A 21,055-nucleotide genomic window follows, 5' to 3' on the forward strand; every position below is an offset into this window, starting at 1 on the left:
TGCCGCAGCCCCTCCCCCTGCTGCCCCGACAGGGTGCCGCGGAGCGCTGCGCCGCCCGAAGCGCCGCTCCCCGACAGGGGGCGCCAGCGGAGCCGTTCCTTCTAGCCAGCGTCTCTATGGTTGGGGGTGGGGCTGAAATGGCGTATGCGTACGTCACCGGAAGTTGCGAGGTTCGCTTCCGGGCCGCCGCGGAGCGGTAGTAGCGGTAGATTGGAGCGGGGCGGGTGGCGCTCGGAGGTGCCATGTCCATGTCTCACCTGTACGGCACGGACGGGGAGGATGGCGTGGAGATGGAGAGCTTCGAGGTGTCGGACTGGGACCTTCAGAACGAGTTCAACCCGCACCGGCATCGGCACCGGCAGACCAAGGAGGAGGCCACTTACGGCGTGTGGGCCGAGCGAGACTCGGACGAGGAGCGGCCCAGCTTCGGCGGCAAGCGGTGCGGGCGGCGGGGAGGGGCCGGGCAGAGCGGGGATGGGGCCGGGCAGAGCGGGGATGGGGCCGGGCCGAGCGGGGGTGGGGCGGGGGCTCGTCCCGCAGCCCCAAAGCCCCGCCAGCAGCGCTTGTTGGGGGTACGGACGGTCACCGGGAGGAAGAATCGATGTTTCTTGCCGAGTGAGCAGTAATGTTTTTACTTCCGTGCCGCCCGGCGGTTTGTAAGACTTACAGGTCCTGTTTTGGTTCAGCTCTAGGGATTACTCAGCCCCCGTGAACTTCATCAGTGCAGGGCTGAAAAAGTCAGCAGCTGAGGATGTGTCAGATGAGGACTCTGATGAAGATGAGAAGCCCGTTAAACAGGAGGAGATCCCTAAAGAATTTGTGCCAAAGAAGTTGAAAACAGTGAGTGATCCAGAACGTTTTCATTGTAATGTGTTTGTGGAGCTCAGAGAGCAGTCTGAGTTCTGGAAATAATCCCCAACCAACCCACCAGCACCTCCAAGAAAAAGTCAGTTCCAACAGTGCTTCCAACTAGAGCACTAAGGAAAGGGAGGAACAGTTAACATTGGTGTAGCACGTGGGGTACAGCGTGAAGCTGAGGGATGTGTTTGCTCTTCCTTTTCATGGATATCTGGATGTGTTGTTGTGTATCTTTAGGAATGGCACTCCGCTGTGGGCTTGTTTCCAGTTGTCAAGCACAAAAACAATTGGGAAGCAGCTTCAGTAAAGTTCTTGATAGAGCCTAAAAATTGACATCTCACTTGGAAAGTTCTTCAATGGCAGGGAACTCCCATGGGCACGAAAGTGGCTTTCTGACATAGGAAACAGTGCAGTGTGTTGACAGCTGAATTGCTTTGAGGAAGTACCTTGTGTCAGAGCGAAGTTCCACAGCACCTTAAAAATCTTCTGTGTTTCTGTTTTAATAGGGTGGAAATTTCAAGCCCAGTCAGAAAGGCTTTGTAGGGGGCACAAAATCTTTCACGGATTTTGGCAGCTGGGAGAGACACACTAAGGGAATTGGGCAAAAACTTCTCCAGAAGATGGGTTATGTCCCTGGAAGAGGTCTTGGGAAGAATGCTCAAGGTACTGTGATCCTGTATTTGGTTCTTTTTTTAATAACTAATACTTTGAAGAAGAGACTGCATTGTTTAAGAACTAGCAACTTGAAGTGGCTTATAGATAAACTCTTGCTTCTCTTGCCAAGTGCTCTCTCTCGTTTGAATTTCTTCCTTCTGATCTAACTGGTCTCTTGTTAGGTATTATTAATCCAATTGAGGCCAAGCAAAGAAAAGGCAAAGGAGCTGTGGGAGCATATGGCTCTGAAAGAACCAGCCAGTCTTTGCAAGACTTCCCTGTTGTTGACTCGGAAGAAGAAGCTGAGGAGGTATTTGTATGATTCCTGGTACATCCATTTACCTGGTTGTGTTGTGCAAGCAAAATTCAGTTCTACTATCAGCTTTTGTGTTAGAGGAAATTGATCTCCTTTTAGATAAGAAACTAAGAACACAAAGCATGAATTTAATTTAGACGTATTTTCGTGTTACTGTAATGTCCTTTATGTTGATTCTGTCTCACTTTATTCCAGTAGCATCGCTAGAATCCCATCCTCAGTTTCCCCCAGATAAATAATTTGTCTTGTGTATAAAAAAAGAAAGATGAGAAACGTACTGGTAGTGATAATGGTGAGAAAAGGCTTTTTGACTGGACCTCAGCATTTGAGCCAGTTTTTGCTCTGCTTTGTCACTTTCCCTTCTGTTCTGCTGCATGGCATTCTTCATTGATCTGATGATTGCTTTTTCATAGAAAACAGGCAAATCTGAGGCGTGACTGAGAACAGCAATTGCAATTTCTTCTTGTTTTTATTTAGGAATTTCAAAAAGAACTCAGTCAGTGGCGGAAGGATCCTAATGGAGGCAAGAAAAAGCCCAAATACAGCTATAAGACAGTAGAAGAACTGAAAGCCAAGGGTAGGATTAATAAACAGCTTTCAACCCCTCAGAAGGAGCTCTCTCAAGTCAAGGTAAGGCTGATTAAACCAAGCGATGGCATCTCTGGGAAGCAATTCAGTTTGTTTGCATTGGTGTTGAGTGCTTTTAGGCAAGTGGTAACCTTAACAGAAGCTAGTTCTGTTGTCCATAGCCTCATGCAAATCAAGGCTTCAGATCCATTACTGAATCATTTAATAGACCACAACATAGCCTGCAACATTGGACTTGTCCTTGAGGAACATCTTGATCTTGAGAAAATACAGATCAGTTTTCTTGTTTGTTTGCTTTTGTAAGTTAACTGTTTCTCATTTGTCATAGCTCACCCAGTTCTGTAAGCACATCTGTCCTTATTGGGACTGTGCAACTAAACACACAGTACTTTTTAGGTAGAAAAGCTTTCAGACTGCAAGGAACTTGTCTTTAATGCTCTTAATGAAGTTACTCATTTAAATTGAGAAGTCCATAAAAAAGTCTAAAATTACCTAAGTAATTAGTTGTGAGTAATTGCTGTTCTTAGATTAACTCAGCAAAATGGCAAAACTGAGATCAGAGGTAGAATCTTTGAGCTCCGACCTCCAACTGTTCTTCATTTACTCTAGATCTTCACATCAGCCTGCTGGAGTAATTGGCAGTCTCCAATTTTCAATTTGAAACAAGGTATTTCCTCTTTTTAAACACAAATTGCACTTCTTAAGACGACTTTTCTTCTTGTTTGTTGGAAGGTTATAGATATGACGGGCCGGGAGCAAAAGGTTTATTACAGCTACAGTCAAATTAGCCACAAACACAACATCCCCGATGACAATCCTCAGCAGCTGCTGGGCAAGGACTCGAAGCCCCAGGGATTTGCCCTGCCTGAGCTGGAGCACAACTTACAGCTTCTCATTGACATCACGGAGCAGGAGATCATCCAGAGCGACCGTCAGCTGCAGTATGAGAGGGACATGGTGGTCAACCTAAGCCATGAGATACAGAAGATGTCTGAGATTCTCTCACACGAGGAGACGGCCATCAGCAACCTCAGCAAAGTCCTGGACATGGTGGAGGAGTGTGAGAGACGGATGCAACCCAGCTGTGAAAATCCTTTGACCTTGGATGAGTGTGCCAAGATCTTTGAGACGCTTCAAGACAAGTACTATGAAGAGTACAGAATGTCTGACAGGGTAGACTTGGCAGTAGCAATAGTCTATCCTCTCATGAAAGATTACTTCAAGAACTGGGATCCCCTCAAGGTGAATATTAGTGTGATTTATCTGCAGTTCCCTTTTCGTGGTTTTAAGTTGTTTCGTTGTCTTGCCTTCCCCTCTCCTTGCCCAAATTCCCTGATTAGCTGGGAGAGGAAGTGAAAAAAGCCACCTTTCCTCACACGTGAGAGCAGAAAAGAAGGCTCCTGATAGAACCCTGTGTTCGTGCCAATAGTGAGAGAAACATGTGAGAAAGCTGCCTGTAGCAGAGCATGCAGTCAGCCCTGCTCCTTGTGGATATCAGCTGAAATGAGTGAAAAGCCAATTAAGTCCACGTATCATTTAACCTCATCATTTCCAGGACTGTACGTACGGCACTGAGATTATAGCCAAGTGGAAGAGCCTTTTGGAAAACGACCAGCTCTTATCACACGGGGGGCAGGACCTTTCAACGGATGCTTTTCACAGGTAAACAACAAATGAATTGTATTTTGTTTAGTATCTTTAAATGCTGCTTCCCCCATGATGGTGAAGAACAGTTAAAAGCGTACTTCCCAGATGATTCTCTTCAGGTGTCTCTTAAAATCCAGCTGCCAGCTATATAAAAGGAAGAGGCTTTTAAATAAGTTATCCATTCAGTTTCTGTAGGCCTGAGGCTTGATGAGCTCTAAGCTTAATTTTGATTTCTTTATTTTTTCCAGATTGATGTGGGAAATCTGGATGCCATATGTCAGAAACATAGTGGCACAGTGGCAGCCAAGGAACTGTGGGTCAATGGTGGATTTCCTGGATAGCTGGGTACACATCATTCCTGTGTGGATACTGGATAACATTCTGGATCAGCTCATCTTCCCCAAGCTACAGAAAGAGGTCAGTGAAGAGAGCTGTACTAGAATGAAACCTTATTTTGAACCACTATTGGAATTGTAGTCAACTGCAGCTTCACAATACCAGTTTGTTGCCCTTGTCAATGTATTTTGGAGTTAGGGGGTTATTTGCATCTGGGAAGTCTTTGTGCCAGTAGGAAATTAAATCTCTTCTGTGTTTTGCCTTAAGGTTGAAAACTGGAATCCTCTGACAGACACAGTCCCAATCCATTCCTGGATCCACCCCTGGCTTCCCCTGATGCAGGCACGACTGGAGCCTCTTTATTCTCCCATCAGAAACAAGCTGGCAAACGCACTGCAGAAATGGCATCCCAGTGACTCCTCAGCCAAACTTATCCTTCAGCCCTGGAAGGATGTGTTCACACCCGGGTCATGGGAGGCTTTCATGGTGAAGAACATTGTGCCTAAACTCGGTGAGACAAGGGAGAGGCGTTTTAATTCTTTGCCTGTGCTGAAGGTTTCACTGTGAGATTTGCAATTCCTCATTCAGCTCTGCAGTCTGGTCCAAAGAAAAAAGCTGAATGTTTGAAGTTTCTCAGTTTTGGCTGTAGATTGTAATTGAGGGAAATGGAATTGTATTGTTTTGGTGGCAGGGATCAGCCAAACATTTGAAAGATCCTGGAGGTAATGCAGTGCAATACAGTTGCTCCTCACATTTACATCATTATGAGATAGGTCAGGGCACTGGTAAGTCAGGTACTCCTGTAACTGTTCTTGCCCTTTTTCCAGGGATGTGTTTGAATGAACTTATAATTAACCCTCATCAGCAGCACATGGATGCCTTCTACTGGGTGATTGACTGGGAGGGAATGATTTCTGTTTCCAGTCTTGTTGGGCTGCTGGAGAAACACTTCTTCCCAAAATGGCTGCAGGTGAGGAACAAGGCTGAGTAATTTCTGACAGATGTGATTCAAAGCAAAGTGTTTCAGTGACTCTGACCTAATAATTGTTGTTCTACTGCTGAAATGGTTTAACTGCTAAATGGAGTAGTTTTCATCAGAGTTGCATATGCATCAGACCAGGCTTCTTTCTAAGACTGCTGTGGTCATTTTTTATTTTTATAAGTGAAAGCTGAGTCATGAACAAGCTAATAATAAGGGCTTCCACAAATATACCTACCCTGCTGAATTTGTTCCTGTTGTTTTGCAGGTGCTGTGCTCTTGGCTTAGTAATAGCCCCAATTACGAGGAGATCACAAAGTGGTACTTGGGCTGGAAGTCCATGTTCTCAGACCAAGTGTTGGCACATCCATCAATCAAAGACAAATTTAATGAAGCTCTTGATATCATGAACCGGGCTGTCTCTTCCAGTGTTGGTAGGTGGCTTATTTGTGGCGTATTTGCTTTCATCCTTTGTCAGCAGCAGTGCAGCATCCTTTCCTGTGCGTGCTGAGATTCAGTTTGGGACCTATTCGATCCTGTAGCTGTAGCTACAGTTTTCTGATTCATCTAGGTAGTCTTTGTATGAACTTTGTATGAACACTGTAAATGCAAGCAATAAAAACGTGTGAAGGATGATTCAGAACACTGTGGCTCAGCCTCCCTGCATTTAATACTTTATGCATCTTGGACTGGAGTTTCCCCATGGACTTTGCATGTGGTTTTCACACTTCTTTTCTCCCCAACAGGTGGCTACATGCAGCCAGGTGCCCGGGAGAACATTGCATACCTCACTCACACAGAGAGGAGGAAAGACTTCCAGTACGAAGCCATGCAGGAGCGGCGAGAGGCTGAGAACATGGCTCAGCGAGGCATAGGGGTGGCTGCCAGCTCTGTGCCAATGAATTTTAAGGACCTAATTCAGACAAAAGCAGAGGAACACAACATTGTTTTCATGCCTGTGATTGGAAAGCGGCACGAAGGGAAGCAGTTATACACGTTTGGACGGATTGTGATTTACATTGACAGAGGTGTTGTATTTGTACAAGGAGAAAAGACCTGGGTGCCAACCTCTCTCCAGAGTCTCATTGATATGGCCAAGTGAGGCTCCTGCTTGGAACTGTGAAGGTGATCTTACTCATATTTTTAGTGTTACTGTCTTAGAATAAAGACGTTGCAGATTTGTAAATAGTGGAACTTCAGCTGTGTGCCAGGATTGTTTTCTTGGCTGTTCCAACAGTGTCAGGAGGTGAAATAATACATGGAAGCTGGTGCAAAGGGAGGAACAAGCAGTTCTGATGCTTGTGTAATTGCCACTTGTGGTACAGACTCAGCAATAATTGTTTCAAACCACTAGACAAATGAGGGCTAGAAGGGACTGCTGGCACTTGTTCTTTGCTCAAAGCAGGGCCAACACAGATCAGCCTCAAAGGCTCCACCAACAGATTCTCTCCTTGACAGCTGCACTGCCCTGGCAGTGGTAATTACTGTCTCAATGGTGTCCTGCACACAGCAGCCCCTTCTCTACCGAATGCCACCAGGACTTGGCCCGCCTCTCAGCCCTATCCAACCAGAGGTGGAAGGGAAATTCTTTCCAGCACATTAAAATCTGCCGTGGGAACTCAGTAGCTCAAGGGATGGTAGGGAAGAATGGTGACTGAGGCTTTTTTTTTCCTAGAGGGAAACGGCCTGATTCTTCACAGAGGAATGGCTGAAGAGCTTTTTTAGTAGCACTGAACAGCTGAAGTCCCCTGCCTGTGAAAAAGCTTTTGTAAGTCTGTGTTAGGAACTAGCTTCTAAAGCTTTCAGCTACACATCCCACAACTCTCTTGCCCTTCTGGGTGCTTCAAAATGTGCACAGCATAGGCGTGGGCTTTGAATCACTCAGGAAAGGAAAGAAATCAAAAGAGCAAATGTTATGCAGTATGGATGGTTTAAAAGGCAGTTTTTAGTTGAATTTGCTGCAGTTCAGTGAGCGTAAGTCAAAGCAGAGCTTTCACTTTTATTAAAAAATCACTATGATACAAAAATGTCCCTTCAAGCTCAGTGTTCAGGTGCTGCCTCTTAGGGCAGATGGCGAGGGCACTGTCAGTGCTTGAGCATCACCTCAGCTGTGCAGGATGACTGAGGGAAGAGACAGCAGTTAGGGCTGCACTGGGGCAGGGTCGTGCTGGCTCCCTTCCTCCCCCTTCCTGATGATCTCCAAGTCGTCACACTCCTCGTAAGTCGGCTCCTCCACGAACTCCCAAACTTCAGCAGAGAGTCTCTCCAGTTTGTGAGCAGGGAACCAGTGGATGGAGGTGTCATTGAAGGTATCCGAGTACCGAGGGTGAGCAGGGAGGGCAACTTCCTCCACCCCTTTTAAAATCTAAGAGCAGTTGGGAAAACACATACAAAGCAAAAGAACTTTTGTGCAAGCTTATGTGAGGATGGGAGTGCTGTGTTAACTGTAGCCCTCTTTGCAGTGTGTTCTGCAGATAATAAAATGATCCCGGACTTTAAAAACAACCACCTTCATCTTTGAGGTTATATTTAATGTTCCTTCTTGTTAAAAAGTCAATGCAAAACATATTGCTGTGTTTAAAAAGCTTTCGTGCTTCCTACCTTTGCAATGTAAGAGTAATCTCTCTCCAGTATTCTTGATAACAACCTATTAATAAAAAAAGAGGTAAACTAGCATTAGAATCACAACGTGCCCATGAAAAGAAGAAAAGGTAAGAAAAAACTGCTGATGACTGCAACTGTGACAGCAAGCTGAAACTGGGCAAAACTTTGAAGACCACGTGGAAGTCCCTCGTGGAAGCATTAGAAAGAAGTGTTTTAAGAAAGCAAGGAGTGGAAAACAATGCTGGAGGCAGGTCGTAGGGCTGTACCTGCTGTACCTACCTCTCCTCGATTCCCTTAAAGCTGTTGCCAATGATGACCATGTTGGACAGAGCATGGACAGACCAGTTCCTCCAGAGCAGGTTGTTGTACAGTGCCTTGCCGCAGTGCACCATGTAGAACAGCGTCGGCGATCCATTTACGCTGTGCTTGCCCTCCTGGGGGTGGTGTGGTCACGGTGCGGACACAGCTCAGGCACACGGGGCTGGGATGGGGTCCTTACCTCATTCTCTGGGAGCAGACGCAGCCCCAGTGCCTCCAGCGCTGCCAGCTCCAGCTCTGAGAAGGCCGGGTCGAAGAGGAAGCAGCTGCTGGGTGGCACCTGAGGGGCACAGACGTGCGTGGGACAGGGACACGCGCGGACAGCGGCACGTGGGACGAGACGCGGGCGGTACACGCACGGTGGCCGCTTACCGCCAGCATCTCGAGCAGCAGCAGCAGGAAGGCGAGCTGCAGCCGGGCGGTGGGGCAGGCAGCGAACCGCCCCAGGCCGTAGCACACGCAGCGCCAAGCCGGCCCCGAGCCCAACGGCTCCCGCCCTCCTCCTCCTCCTCCTCCTCCTCCTCCTCCTCCTCCCGCCGCCGCCCTGCACACACCGGCGCTCGCCGCCCAGAAGCCGGAGCTGAGCAGCTCGTCCCTGCGGGGGAAAACGCGACCGTCAGTGGGGCTCAGCAGGGGGAAGAGCCGCGCGCCCCGCACTCACCGCGCGTCCCGCAGCCGCCTCAGCACCGCGGTACCGCTATCCTCTTCCTCTTTCTCTTTCTCCCTCCTCCGCCGCCGCCGCCCGCTGGCCGCGCGCCACCCGCCCGCCGCCGCCGCCGCCATGCGGCCCCTCCCGGCCACCGTAGGGGCGCGCTCACGTGATCACGCTGCCCCTCTCGGCCTGCCGTAGTTTTGAGGTCACGTGGTGCGGTCATATGATTGGCGGTGCTGTGCCCCAGGCCGCAGCGCTCATGGCTCGGCCTCAGGACGGCCCGGCCCCGTGGTGAGCGCTGCGCAGGCGGTCCAGGGGGAGTGCGGGAACGGAGAGGGAGTGCGGGAACGGAGGGGGAGCTGCCCGCTGCCCCCACGCAGGGCGGCACCCGCGGGCGGGCCGAATCTTCTTCATCCGGGGAATGCCCTGCCCTGCGGGGACCTTTTTAATAACGTGGCACTGTTCTGTGCTGCTTTCCCACCTCGGTGTTTCTGTGAGGAGTAACAGCCTCACGTAACAGCCTGTGCTGTACCTGAGGCGATGGGGGAAGAAACGTGGTGCTTTCCAAGCGTTTCAATCATCTCTGCCAATGCTTTGTTTTCTAGGTGGAATTACTTCTTCCTTTATGATGGCTCCAAGGTTAAGGAGGAGGGAGATCCTACGAGCGCTGGGATTTGTTATTTTTATCCTTCTCAGGTAAGGGCTGCGTTTGTTTTGGCTCCTGTACGTGGGTGCCTCTGTGAAAACACGCTGATAATTCTGATTCGGGATTTCCAGGTGGAATTTTGGCTTAGTTCTCATTCGGTGTTTGTAAAAGCTCTCAAAAACCTCCTGGGGCTGGAGCTGGGTGAGAGGGCAGTGCAGCCTGGAGCTCAGAGCTGCCCACGGCACTACTGAGTACCCACACTGCTTCCACAGCTGCAGCTGCCAGCAGTGCTGAGATTTGCTTCTGCTACTGCATCTGATATTGAATTTATGAATGTAGTTGTGATTTTTTTTCCTTCCCAGTCCCTTTTAAAAAGGAAGACAATAAATTGTTGTTGCCTCCCTTTAGACTCTCCCTGACCAGCAGGAGCTGCTGTGTGGACAGATTGCTGGAGTGGTACACTGCATGACTGAGATTTCAGGAGTTCCTCCAAGCCTTATTCGCTTGAGAAAGCTCAAGTTTGCAGTTATAGCGGATGGAGACTATCTCTGGGTGAGTCCTGGGGTCTGGAGGCACTACAGAACTAAAGCAGGGAGGAGGACTGAACTGCTGTATGAAACTAAGAGGGTTTTTTTTTCTTTTCAGGGTATGGGCCTGCTCACAGATAGACCTGGGGAGAGCTAGGGTGTGAACTTGCAATGCACAACTTTTCATTGCAAGGTAACTTAGGTTTTGTTTACCACAGCGTGTAAGCACGTGTAAGGGCGATCACGTCAGCTGTTCTTAAAAAGCTTCATGTACCTCATCTGTGTGTTCACAACCAACGTGCGTTCTTAATATGCGCCTGGCAGCGTCAATCAAAACTAGAGGCTTTTGTAGTTTATATTTTGTAGTTACATCTATGGGCTATTGGCAACGACTGGACAGAAGCCTGTGTGCCAGAGCTCGTAAAAAGGACTTGGTCTCCCCGTGTAGAAGTGTTGCTCTTTGACCTTTTAACCCTCAGCATTCCTGCTGCAAGGCTTTGTCAGCGTTAACAGATGTTTAGTGTGTAAAGAGCTGTGTGCAGTAAAGCCATGACAAAAGTGCTCTAAGCCATCCCTGGGAAACTGGACTAAGGCCAGTTGAACCTGTTTAACTGGCAGTGCCATTCAGCTTACTTAGCAGTGAGCGAGGTCATCTGACATGTGATGGAAAGGGAGGGTGTGTAAAAACACTGCTCTGCCAGCTTCTTTCACTCACCTTGTCTGTGCCAGAGCTCTTCCATGGGTATTTTTGGATTTACTTTTCATTTGACTTGTGGACCTGGGGATTGTTTGCCTGCTACAAAACTGCTTGTGTACCTTTGATACTCACTTGAGAGAAGTATAAGTTATTCTCATCTGTTGTCTGTGGGTTTTCCCAGAGAATGCTCATCATTCAATGCTTTCTGCATTAAAGGTGCTGGGCTGTGCTGTCGATCTCCCTGATATCAGCTGTAGACGGTTTCTGGAGCAGTTGATCAGCCTCTTCACATTCTACAATGGATCTGTGCACCAGGCTTACATGGTAACTAAGGATCAGTAGCTGTGATGTTTGTGGCTAGGAGGAGATCTCTGACCCTTTCTATATTGGCTAAGCTCTGTCCTCGTACGGACATTCTGTTGTGTTCCCTTACAGTCTTCCTACTTGTAAGGATCAGACTAAGCTCACACTTTTCACATCATAATCCTTGGATATGTGCAGGCCCATCCTCCTATTCCACTAAGGCTGTGTAAATGTTTGCAAGATGTTTACTAGATATTTGTTGTTTTCCTCCTGATGCTCATAAGCTTTGCCATTTGTAGATGCTGTCCCAGATTGATCACATGTAGCCATTTGAGCGCAGTGAGGATAATGAACTGATAGCCATGTGGATTTTTGTTGTCCATAGGAGTTCTCTCAGGAGGAGCTTAACAGGCTGTGGGACAAATACATTGAGTATATCCAAAAAAGCACCAATGACCTCCACAAGATTTTCAATTCTCTCTGGAATCTGGACAAAACCAAGGTAAAGCCTGTCCTCTGCAGTGCACAGCTCTATCAGTGCCTTAGTGCTAGTATTTCTGGTTGGTTTGTTTGTTTGTTGGTTTTTTTCTATTTGGAGTATTTCCAAGAGCTTTCTGGCATGACTTCTGGTTCTCTGTGTCTAGGTGGACCCACTGCTTTTACTGAAAGCAGCTCTCATCTTGCAGACTTGCCAGCGGTCTCCCCACGTCTTGGCAGGCTGCATTATCTACAAAGGCTTGTAAGTAACCAGGTGTGACTCAGAGAGTTAACCTGCATGTTAAGTCTGCATATTCCATCCATGCTTTCTCAGGACTGTGTTCCCAGAGTGCATCATGCTGTGCTGCTGTTCTGTTTGCATGGGATTTAATTCGTTGTTTTATAAGCAAACGTTGTCAGTGTTCTCTGAGCCTTGCTGCAGTGCTGCAGAGGGCTTTGTGCTGGAGTGAAACTTCCCCTCCTTCAGGGCCTTTTGGAGGATCTGCAGAACATGGATCTCAGCAAGATGCAAGTATGACTCTGCTCATGTATGACTTTGTTTGGCTCTTCTAGGATTGTGAGCACCCAGTTGCCACCTCCTCTCACTGCTAAAGTTCTCCTCCAAGGCAGTGAGTCTTCAGGCCAGGTATGTTGCTGAGCATTCTCTGCCAACATTTATGCTCATGTAGATAAACTTGGAGCTCGTCACACAGATTTTCATGTGGAGTTATGGAGAAGAACATATTGATGCTGATGATTAGAGCTTTTATTAATTAAGGTTGAGTAAGGTTTCATGGCACTAGGAATTTTTCTTTCAATCTGAGTTTATGAATTCTCATCTATGTGATTTTTTGATTAATGTTTTACCCAAATTTGGGAATTTAGTGCTCAGTATCCAAAATGAGTATCTGAAACTGACAAATAGATCCCTTCTCATTGCCTTTATCACTGGTAATTATGGGGCTCAAGATCTCCAAAAATATCAAGACTGAGCATGAGGAAGCCCTCTCTCCTCATTCAGGTTGAGAGAACCAAGATTTTATGCTCTCCAATAGGCAATAATGGGAGATTATGGTATTTTTCCCAGCTGTATTTTGTTTCTTGGGAAGTCTCTTTGACTTTGAGAACTACTTAAAGAGCAAACCATTGTCAAGCCTGGTAAACTGACGACTGCATTTGCTGAAGGGGGTGGTTTAAGGTCTGCTGTAGTCACAAACAGGGCACTCTGTTGTTCTGTGAGGAGACTGAAAGGGCTGTCCTAGGGCTGATTCTTGACTTTTCTTTCAGAGTGAGCCTGGAGGTGAGGAGCAGCAGGAGCCTGGTGAGCATCCAGCTGCGGAGTGCTGATAGTCAAGCGCCCAGCAGCAGAGTATGGCAACCCTCTGGGCTGTGTTCCCTGCAGTGAGAGTATGAGGCAGTTTGCTGGGATTTGTGTCAAAGCTCTTGCTGAATGCATGAGTGTATCCCTAGGGGTGCTGCTGCTGCTAGTCAGCATGTGCCAGTGGGCGTTGTGTAATCAGAACTAGATCCTTCAGCTAAACAAAGGAGGTTTGCTCTTTTGAGTTTAATTGTGAGTTCTGCAGATGCCCAACATGCCTGCTTTTATTCCAGTTACCCATGTGTCTACTTGGCCACCGATAGAACCCTGAAAACAGATGGCTGATGCTTTCAGTCCAAGCCTTCAGTTGTTGCTTTTGAGCATCGGTTAATAGATATTGTGCCAGGACAGTTGGAGAGGGGAGAAAAAAAAAAAGAAAAAGGGAAAAATGTGTCATTTTAGATACTAAGTAGATGAAGAGAATGGGAAATTACAGTCTAGTCAGACCCAGTCATCTTGTGATGCCCCAGAACGCAGGGTGGAGTCGAGCTTCTGTTCTGTATGACAGGGCATGCTAATGTAATTCTCAGACCTCTGTTGCCCTTGCAGGTTCTCCGCTGCCGCAGGGTGTCCGAATCGTCCCGGTGTTCCTGACAGAAGATGAGATCTCAGTGCTCCGAGTGGAGTGGATGAATGGGTAGGAGAGCAGTGTGATCATAGAGAGGCTTTTAGGGCAAGGGGCGACGTGTGGCGCCGTATCTTCACAGCCATTGCTGTTGTTTTCTAAAACGTTTAATTCAGGCTGTAGCATCTGTGTTTTGAAGTTGCCTGAGGCCTTTGAGGCTGGATAGGATTTCAGGTATCCATATGTCTGCTGTGAAGCAGCCTAAGGCAAAACTGTTTTCCAAGACCAACCGTTCTGTTGTTTCTCAATTCACAGTGCTGTTCTTTAAGACTTTGTGTGTTGTGAATAAGGGAGTAACATTCCTGGGAGTTTGCAATGGAAGAGCCCCATGCTTTTCACCTGTGTTAGAACATACCTTGTCCTTTACCAAGGTAGATGTTCTTTTGTAGCTGCAAGTGATAAAAATTATTAGGTATGTAACAAGTCCAAACAGAGTAGTGCAGTAGTTTAATCAATTTGTCATCTCCTGCTAGATCTACCATGGCCCCAGCAAGCCCTAGAGGAGAGAAGAACGCTCTCAGCTCCCCAGCAATTTCAGAATCAACAGGAATTCACATAAACCAAGGCCTGAATGATATCTGTGTGCTCCCTGAGCAAGCTTTAAGCACGGCCACACCAGAAGATGTCGTGCAATCAGGCAGCTTTGCAGACACAATTCCTTTGAAGGGCTCCCCCAAAATGGAAGCCAGGAAAAAGAGTTCTCCAACAGCAGAACTGAGCAACCCAGGCAACAAAAGGTCAGAGCTCAGTAGAAAAGCATCCTTCTCGTCAGATGGACACAAGAAAGAGCTGCTGAGCCCTTCCAATCTCCATACTGCTCAGTATGCTCAAACTACAGATTCGTATCTGGAAGGTTTTTCCTTTCCAAACCCATATGCCAAGGAACAGGAGAGTCAGAGCACTCAGGAATCTCTTGTTCATGTTGAACAACACAGTTTTCAGAGCTGTCTTGCAGACAGTGCCGGTTCAACTTCCTGCTCTGCTGCCCAAGAGCTGAGCAGAAGGAAGTCGAGTGAACAAGACGAACGAGGGACTCTGAGCCAAAATAGCATCTGTGCAGAAAGTGATGCAGCCAGTGGTAGTTGGAATTTGGATTGCCCAACCCCTGTTTCACAGTCAGAGCTCGGAAGCAAGAATCAGTCAGTGGCTGTGGATGTTCAGGAGGGGCTGCCCAGTGCCCCAGCAGAGAACACAGGCTGTACTCAGAGTGGGGAGCAGGACTGGCCTCAGGCAGGCAGCCTGGCAGCTCAGGGCACGGAGTCAGACAAGAACTGCAAGTTCATTCAGATGAGCTTGTATGTCCACAGCATCAAGGGGCTCGTGCTCACTCTGCTAGCTGAAGATCGCCTCCGAGATGACCAGAGCTCAATTGAGGATGTGGTAAGTAGGAAACATCCTCTGCACCTGCAGATCTCACAGCTGCTGGGCTTGTGGTAGGGTGGGATCTCTTACACCCTTTGTGGCGTGAAAGGCAAAGTCACTTAGCTGAGCAGTCACCACAAGCAGAGAGAACTCAGATCTGTTAGTGAGCGTGAGGAGCCAGCCTGAGAGGTGGCAGTGCTGTCACGGGTGGCACCCGGAGCTGTTATTGTGTGTTAGCACCCGTGCAACACTCCTGAGCAGAACGTGTCAGTGCAAGCGTGAGACAGCCCTGCTGGCTGCCAAGGGGCCATGCTGCTTTTGGGATTTGCTGGAAACCCTGACAGTTCTGTAGTGCTTTTTGGAAAGCAAGGTATGTTCTCTGTTTAACTTCCACATTGTGTGCCGCAGCTTCTGTCTGGAGGCACCAGCAAGATGTATCTGGCAGCAGCTCCAAGTAGTGCTTCCTCTCTAGATGAGTTTGCTTGGCTAGAATCCCCTCCCAGCCTGCTTGGACCCCTCCCCACCTGCCTGATCATTCCTCACCTCCCCTCGCTTCCACTTCCCCCTACCCAGGGACCTGCAGCAGGAGTGATGGGTGCCACTAGAGCACGCATCAATGTAGGTGAGGACTGGAGCGATCCAGGATGCCTCCACTGCTGTGTGCAGCTCCCTGCTGAGCAGTGCAGTGCAGTTAATGAGCTGCTCACGGGTGCGGGGGAAGGATGTGCCTGCTCCTGGCGTTTCCCTGTGAAGTATTCGTCTGCAGAGCGATGCCCTGCCTCTGCCTCAGCCAGGAAGCTGAGTCAAAGCTGCAGAGGCCTGTTTGATATGCCAGTTGCCATAGGAACAACCTCATTTCTTTAGTTGTCAGACTGGAAGGTGGAGGAGAGCTCAGACTAATGCTGCCTCCCAGCATTGGCAGAGCCTCAAGGTTACTCTTTGCTTCTGAGCTCTGAGACCCGGGGGCCGTATCTGTTACCCCTGTATGCAGAGGGGTGCACGGCACAGAGGGGTTGCCTTGCTAGAGGAAGGATTACTGCAGGGGCCAGCCTCCTGCAGCACCTGTGTCAGGTTGCCCTGTCTCCATTCTGCTTGTTTGGAACAGGGCTGCAAAGCTCCTGCTGTGCTGTGCCTGCTCTGGTGAAGGGAGGAGGCTGCGATTTGTGAGCAGGTAGGGACTGCTGGCTTGAGAGCTGGAGGTCCTTCCTGGTGCAGATTGGGTTAGTACTGTTGGTGACAGGCATGCATTGCATGTCTTTTTCCCCATCAAAACCTGAGAACGACTGGCAGTGAGCACAGTGGGCCCACCCTGGCTCAATTTGTCACTCAGCTCGTTCAAGTGCTGCTTTCTGGAGGAGATGTGCTGCCAGTCCTGCTGTCTCAGGAGGAACAGCGCGTTGCTCCAGGTCACAGAGCTGGGACCTTGCAGGCTGCTGCTGGCATCGTGCTTGGGCATGAGGCACCACCTCAGCCTCTCTGTTCCTTTGTTTATCTGTGGATTAAAAATGAACCTCAGCTCACAGGGTTGTCAAAGCTTAGTTGTAGTTAATTTGTCGAGTGCTTTGAGGTCCCTGAATGACACCAAAGAAGGGTAAAATATGCTACTTGTGCAGCTGCAAGCAGCAGGCAGCAGAGACCAGACCCCAGGGAGTGGCTCCTAGCGCAGACCTTCGCTGCAGAGCAGGCAGGAGCCTTGTCCTGGTGTGTGGCTGTGTAGGCTCTAGGCTGTTATCCCTTTTCTTCATTGCATAGAAAAGCAGATCTGTCCTGCAACCTGGGGTCAAGGGCAGGCCCTGTGTTGTGCCGAGTGGAGGCCTGATCCTCTACATAGCTGGGGAGGGAGCGAGGTGGAGGATTAGGGAGATAACGGAGTTAATCTGCCCGCTGCACCAAGGCTGCAGTCCTACTGCTGGCCCAGAGCCTTGTGGGGAGCACCAGGCCCTCACAGAGCTGCCCTGCTCCCATCCCCTGCCTTGTGTGCTACTGCATTGATGTGTGCATGTGTCTCACTCAGGTCTGTAGCTCCCTGCTGGGCTGTCACTGCCTTCAGGTAAATTATGCATTTATTTGCTTTTTCCCTTCTACTGATAATCCAGTGCCTGCTGGCAGCCTCCATGCCCAGGCAGAGGGCATTGGGAGTATATATCTGGGGTACAGAGAGAGTGCTGCAGGAAACCCTGCAGGCACCTAAATCCATCACGACATGCAGATGTACACGTCTGGGTTGTATCTTTCTGGTATAAAGCTGAACAGCAGAGCAATGTTCTGTGCTGCAGAAAGTCATGGGCAGGATATAAAAATGAGCCCCGGATGGGTAATGTTTGATGATAAAATTAACGGTGTCTTCCTGTTGCAGATAGCATCAGGGGATTTAATGGCTTGTTTCCAGGCTGGGGTGCCCTTTTCTGAGTCCCCGTCTCACTGCTTCCTTCTGCCCATGTTACCACAGTTCTGGTGGGAGCCAGGACAGCAGCAGGAAGGCTCTGATCCCTGTGACATGGGCATCAGTCACCATGCTCCCTACGCTGCCTCCTTACACGTCTGCTCTAACATATGCCTTTTACCCTGTATACAGTACCACAGCAGTCTGGCTTCTCTGAATGGCCTCGAGGTTCATCTGAGGGAGACTTTGCCCAAAGACTTTCTGTCCTCAGCCAAGGCAACTTACAGCTTCACTCACTATGACTGCATCCAGAATGTGCTCACAGGTAAGCCTGCACTTGATGGACTGTTTGGGGTTTGTGGTAACCTTTCCTCATATTTCAAGTGGCTTCTCAGACACGTTGCTTGCTAAGTTGGTGCAGCTGACACTTAAGAAATGGCCCCAAGTGATGGTACAGCAGTGTTAAGTCATTTCTAGCTGGGAGGAGCAAGATCTGGGAGCTGTTGGTAGCAAGCAGTTGAAAGAATGCTGTCCTGGGCTGATGGCAGACCATGTGCATGCAGGAAGCCTCATGCACAAACTGCTCCTGTTCATTCTCATATTTCCCTTTTCCTGGCAGCCTCCCAGACAGCAGGCTGGCTCTCTGCAGCTTAGAAGAATCACCCTAGGGAATGAGAGAAACCCCAGTGATTGCAGGTGACCACTCCTCAGGTCTTCCTTGCGCCCCTACAATCTGGGTACACGTGGGCAGAGGCAGAGGGGCACCCAGCACCCCAGGCTTTGTGTGTGGCTGAGCAATATGCAGCTACTGGATGTTGAGGTCACACTGGCACTTAGGGTGTCATCCACTCTGCTCTGCTGATACACAGGGAATGTAGAAGAAATCCACAGCATTTTCCTGCTTGGAAAATAGGAGCACCCTTCTTCATAGCACAGGCTTCTAACACCCCTCTGCTTGTGTCCTGCAGCCAACGTGCCCCATCCACCTGGCCCACTGGATCGGCACTTCCTGAGGGCTGCCACGCTGATCCATTCCGACTTCAATCAGCTTCCAACTGTTTCAGAAGTGATTGTAAGGTAAGGTGTGTTCATTACTCCCCCCTCTTCTAGGCACAGAGCCGCTGTGTAGCGTATAAAGTAGGTAAGTGCTGCATCAGTGTTCTCTGGCACGGCTGGCTGAGGTCTGGCAAGTGCAGTCATCACAGTGGAGTCTCTAACCAGTGGTTAGTCGTGTCACTTTATTCCCTCATTCTCTCTTATTAAGCACTCTGCTCTTCAGATGCAGGGTGCTTCATATTCTGCCTGTAGTGTGATCTGGGTGCTAGTAAGCTAAAATGGCACTGATGTGAGTGAGCTGAAGGCACAGCTGAGTTGTGCCATGGGTTTGGATTAAGATATAATACTAGAATATTATCAGATCCTGGCACCATAAGGTTCTAAGAGACAGTTTTAAATATAGCTGTTCCTAATAAATTTGTCTCGGCTGCGAGCCAAAGGCGCACAGAATTGGCAACCTAGATTTTGTTTTCTTGTACGGCTTGTTGAGTTGGAAACACACAGTAATGTGCGTGGCAAACTCGATTGTGATGCGCCAAGCAAGATGGTCTTATCACAGTCAGAGCCTCTCCACGCAGCCACAGCTGAGGCTGCTTCTGTGCTGCAGCACTCTGTGCTCCTGCATCCTCAAGGAAGGTGGTTATGTTGTGTGAGCAGAGATTCTGCTTGCTTGGTCATGCTTGTTTGTCCAAAACGTGATGAAATAAAGATGCTTCTGGGAATTTCTGCTTCACTTTTTATGATGCTTGCCAAGGGAACGTGAATCATACTCCAGTGCTGGAGATTCCTTGTTTAGCATTAGATTGACTGGCTCCTTAAATCTGATACTGGGTAAGCTGGCGCATTCTGTGTTGCCCCAAAAAAAGCAACTGTGTGTGTGAATCAGACTGAGTAACAAGATGACTAAAACTGCTTTCTCTTATGGAGAGTTGTCACAGGAGGGTGTCAGCAAACACATCAGTTGCTGCTTTCCGCTGTCAAGGAGGAATGCAGAGTTCTTTGCTTTGCTTCCTCTGAGCTCTCTCACAGGTAAACACTGAGTGCTGGCTTTTTACTCAATGACTTGAGCCTGTTTGGTTACAGTATCTGATCAGAGTCTTGGTTTCATCACACATGTGACTAAATAACCTCGTGTTGTTCCTGCTGCAGGGTGATGTGCTTATGGACAGCAGCAGTGAGTTAGGTGTTAGTGCTGCTGAGCTGATCACAGGCCATGAGGGATATATGACCCTTCCTTTTAGGATCTAGTCCTTTCAGAAGGAGGGTCTGATTCCCTGTGGCCTTCTGGCAATACTTTGCAGGGTTTAGATGGATCTTGAAGTCCTAACTAGGTGGGAGTCCAGTGCCCAGCACTGTGATCACAAAACTGTAAGTCCTGACTTCTGCTTTCTCTCCTGTCTCACCAGGAATGCCTCCACAGCAGTGTATGCCTGCCGGAACCCCGTCCAGGAGACCTACTTCCAGCAGCTGGGTGCTCCGCTCCGCAACTCGGGTGCTCCCAACCCTCAGGACAATGCTTTCAGTTTGCCAAACAAGGCCAAGCAAAAGCTGCTGAAGCATGGAGTGAACCTACTTTGAACTGATGCACCGAGGCAGCGTATCTCAGCAATAATGAGGAACCAAATTCTCAAAGCCGTTTGTTCTGTAAGCACCATGCTCTGTGCTAACTGTGGTCTCCAGCCTGCCCTGATGAAGGAGCACTCTTATTGCCCTGCTCCTGCAGCACGTGGTGCATGATGTCATTGATGTTAGCACTTACCAAAGACTGAAGATAGAAAATAGCTGTGTTGGGGTGTTCAGTTTACGTTGACTTGTAGGACTCCTTGTGGTGCTCTGCCACTACAGACAGGCTCACAAAGTGCCTTGACCAAAAGTAGAACCTCTCCTTGCTCTAAGCTACCCAGTAAGCTACCCAGGACAGTGAATTACTGGGCAGTGCTTGCTTTCAAACCCTGCACTCGCCTTGAGTTCTGTTACTGTGTTTGTCCTGGTAAGACTGGGACTTTTTTTATACCTCTTTATCTACAGAAATGATTCCCTACTGCAACATAGTGCCTTATCTTGATTAATAGCTTGCCAGCTGACTAACTGGAATAGAACAAGTGCTGCAAAATTCCTTACTCCCCTCCAGTAGCTGTCAGTAGGTTTTATTCTGTAGCTGCATTTGGCAAATCCTTGTCCCTCTGCCCATGCCTGCTCAGTGTTCCCTCCAAGCTGCCCGCCAGGAAGCAGAAAGGTGCTGCAAACCTCTGGATGCACTACAACCCTCTGCTCCTCAGCCAGCCATGTCCTTCCCCTCCTGTTGGAATACCATGCTTCACCTCCTGGCTTTCTGTTTGTTTGCACTCCATTGGCTGAGAAGGTAGGGGCCAGACCCTTAAGCTGATGAGACCAAAGAGGCTTTGTAGCTCCTTGGCACTTGCTGTCTTTCTGCTTGTTGTCCCCTGGTCAGTGACTTGCTGGGGTGGGACAGGCAGTGGTGGCTGCTAGCCCTGAGTGATGAATCCTGCCATGACTGTGCTGTGTTCTGAGGCTGCTGCTGCTACGTACATGCACATCACTGTGAAAATAAAAGTCTGAGACTCATCCAAGAGCTCTATGTTGGCACCCAGAGTCCTGCTCATTCTGCCTTGTTTGTGGCTCTTGTTG

At 48.8% G+C, this 21,055-nt stretch overlaps 3 protein-coding genes across 4 annotated transcripts; 2 read left to right on the forward strand and 1 right to left on the reverse strand.

Annotated features, from left to right (window-relative positions):
• Positions 1-44: 44 nt before the first annotated feature.
• Positions 45-7,239, forward strand: TFIP11 (tuftelin interacting protein 11). The gene is made up of 12 exons (XM_048964097.1): positions 45-439; positions 687-840; positions 1,365-1,521; positions 1,695-1,822; positions 2,306-2,458; positions 3,149-3,658; positions 3,972-4,078; positions 4,312-4,480; positions 4,667-4,910; positions 5,227-5,369; positions 5,647-5,812; positions 6,125-7,239. Exons 1-12 carry the CDS (start codon positions 243-245, stop codon positions 6,478-6,480), a joined length of 2,484 nt encoding a protein of 827 aa, XP_048820054.1. The 5' UTR covers positions 45-242; the 3' UTR covers positions 6,481-7,239.
• A 118-nt stretch (positions 7,240-7,357) lies between these two features.
• SRRD (SRR1 domain containing) lies at positions 7,358-9,083 on the reverse strand. Its single transcript, XM_048964446.1, has 6 exons — positions 8,962-9,083; positions 8,673-8,895; positions 8,482-8,580; positions 8,262-8,416; positions 7,980-8,025; positions 7,358-7,743 (listed from the first exon to the last, which is right to left on the reverse strand). Exons 1-6 carry the CDS (start codon positions 9,081-9,083, stop codon positions 7,519-7,521), a joined length of 870 nt encoding a protein of 289 aa, XP_048820403.1. The 3' UTR covers positions 7,358-7,518.
• Positions 9,084-9,141: 58 nt separating this feature from the next.
• On the forward strand, positions 9,142-21,019 carry HPS4 (HPS4 biogenesis of lysosomal organelles complex 3 subunit 2). 2 transcript variants are annotated; one of them, XM_048964098.1, is made up of 13 exons: positions 9,142-9,243; positions 9,558-9,648; positions 10,007-10,150; positions 11,039-11,146; positions 11,511-11,627; positions 11,770-11,864; positions 12,176-12,248; positions 12,890-12,923; positions 13,530-13,617; positions 14,079-14,985; positions 17,543-17,675; positions 18,319-18,427; positions 19,813-21,019. In XM_048964098.1, the coding sequence occupies exons 1-13, from the start codon at positions 9,176-9,178 to the stop codon at positions 19,982-19,984; spliced, it is 2,139 nt and encodes a 712-aa protein (XP_048820055.1). In that variant the 5' UTR covers positions 9,142-9,175; the 3' UTR covers positions 19,985-21,019. The 2 variants fall into 2 exon arrangements, with proteins under 2 accessions (XP_048820055.1, XP_048820056.1); XM_048964099.1 differs by lacking the exons at positions 9,142-9,243; positions 9,558-9,648 and adding an exon at positions 10,244-10,318 and having other exon boundaries at positions 10,038-10,150.
• Positions 21,020-21,055: the final 36 nt, after the last annotated feature.

This window comes from Lagopus muta, chromosome 17, assembly GCF_023343835.1.
Source record: "Lagopus muta isolate bLagMut1 chromosome 17, bLagMut1 primary, whole genome shotgun sequence".
NCBI classification, from domain to species: domain Eukaryota; kingdom Metazoa; phylum Chordata; class Aves; order Galliformes; family Phasianidae; genus Lagopus; species Lagopus muta.

What these genes read in the sequence shown, in the direction of transcription:
- TFIP11 (XM_048964097.1), top strand. Translation starts at nt 243, where the DNA reads ATGTCCATGTCTCACCTGTACGGCACGGACGGGGAGGATGGCGTGGAG. An exon ending in CCCAGCTTCGGCGGCAAGCG is followed by an intron (nt 440 to 686) that starts GTGCGGGCGGCG and finishes GTTTTGGTTCAG; the next exon opens with CTCTAGGGATTACTCAGCCC. An exon ending in GGCTGTCTCTTCCAGTGTTG is followed by an intron (nt 5,813 to 6,124) that starts GTAGGTGGCTTA and finishes TCTCCCCAACAG; the next exon opens with GTGGCTACATGCAGCCAGGT.
- SRRD (XM_048964446.1), bottom strand. Translation starts at nt 9,083, where the DNA reads ATGGCGGCGGCGGCGGCGGGCGGGTGGCGCGCGGCCAGCGGGCGGCGG. An exon ending in AGGCGGCTGCGGGACGCGCG is followed by an intron (nt 8,896 to 8,961) that starts GTGAGTGCGGGG and finishes TTTCCCCCGCAG; the next exon opens with GGACGAGCTGCTCAGCTCCG. An exon ending in TTTAAGGGAATCGAGGAGAG is followed by an intron (nt 8,026 to 8,261) that starts GTAGGTACAGCA and finishes TTTTATTAATAG; the next exon opens with GTTGTTATCAAGAATACTGG.
- HPS4 (XM_048964098.1), top strand. Translation starts at nt 9,176, where the DNA reads ATGATTGGCGGTGCTGTGCCCCAGGCCGCAGCGCTCATGGCTCGGCCT. An exon ending in GCAGTGAGTCTTCAGGCCAG is followed by an intron (nt 12,249 to 12,889) that starts GTATGTTGCTGA and finishes CTTTTCTTTCAG; the next exon opens with AGTGAGCCTGGAGGTGAGGA. An exon ending in CATCCAGAATGTGCTCACAG is followed by an intron (nt 17,676 to 18,318) that starts GTAAGCCTGCAC and finishes TGTGTCCTGCAG; the next exon opens with CCAACGTGCCCCATCCACCT.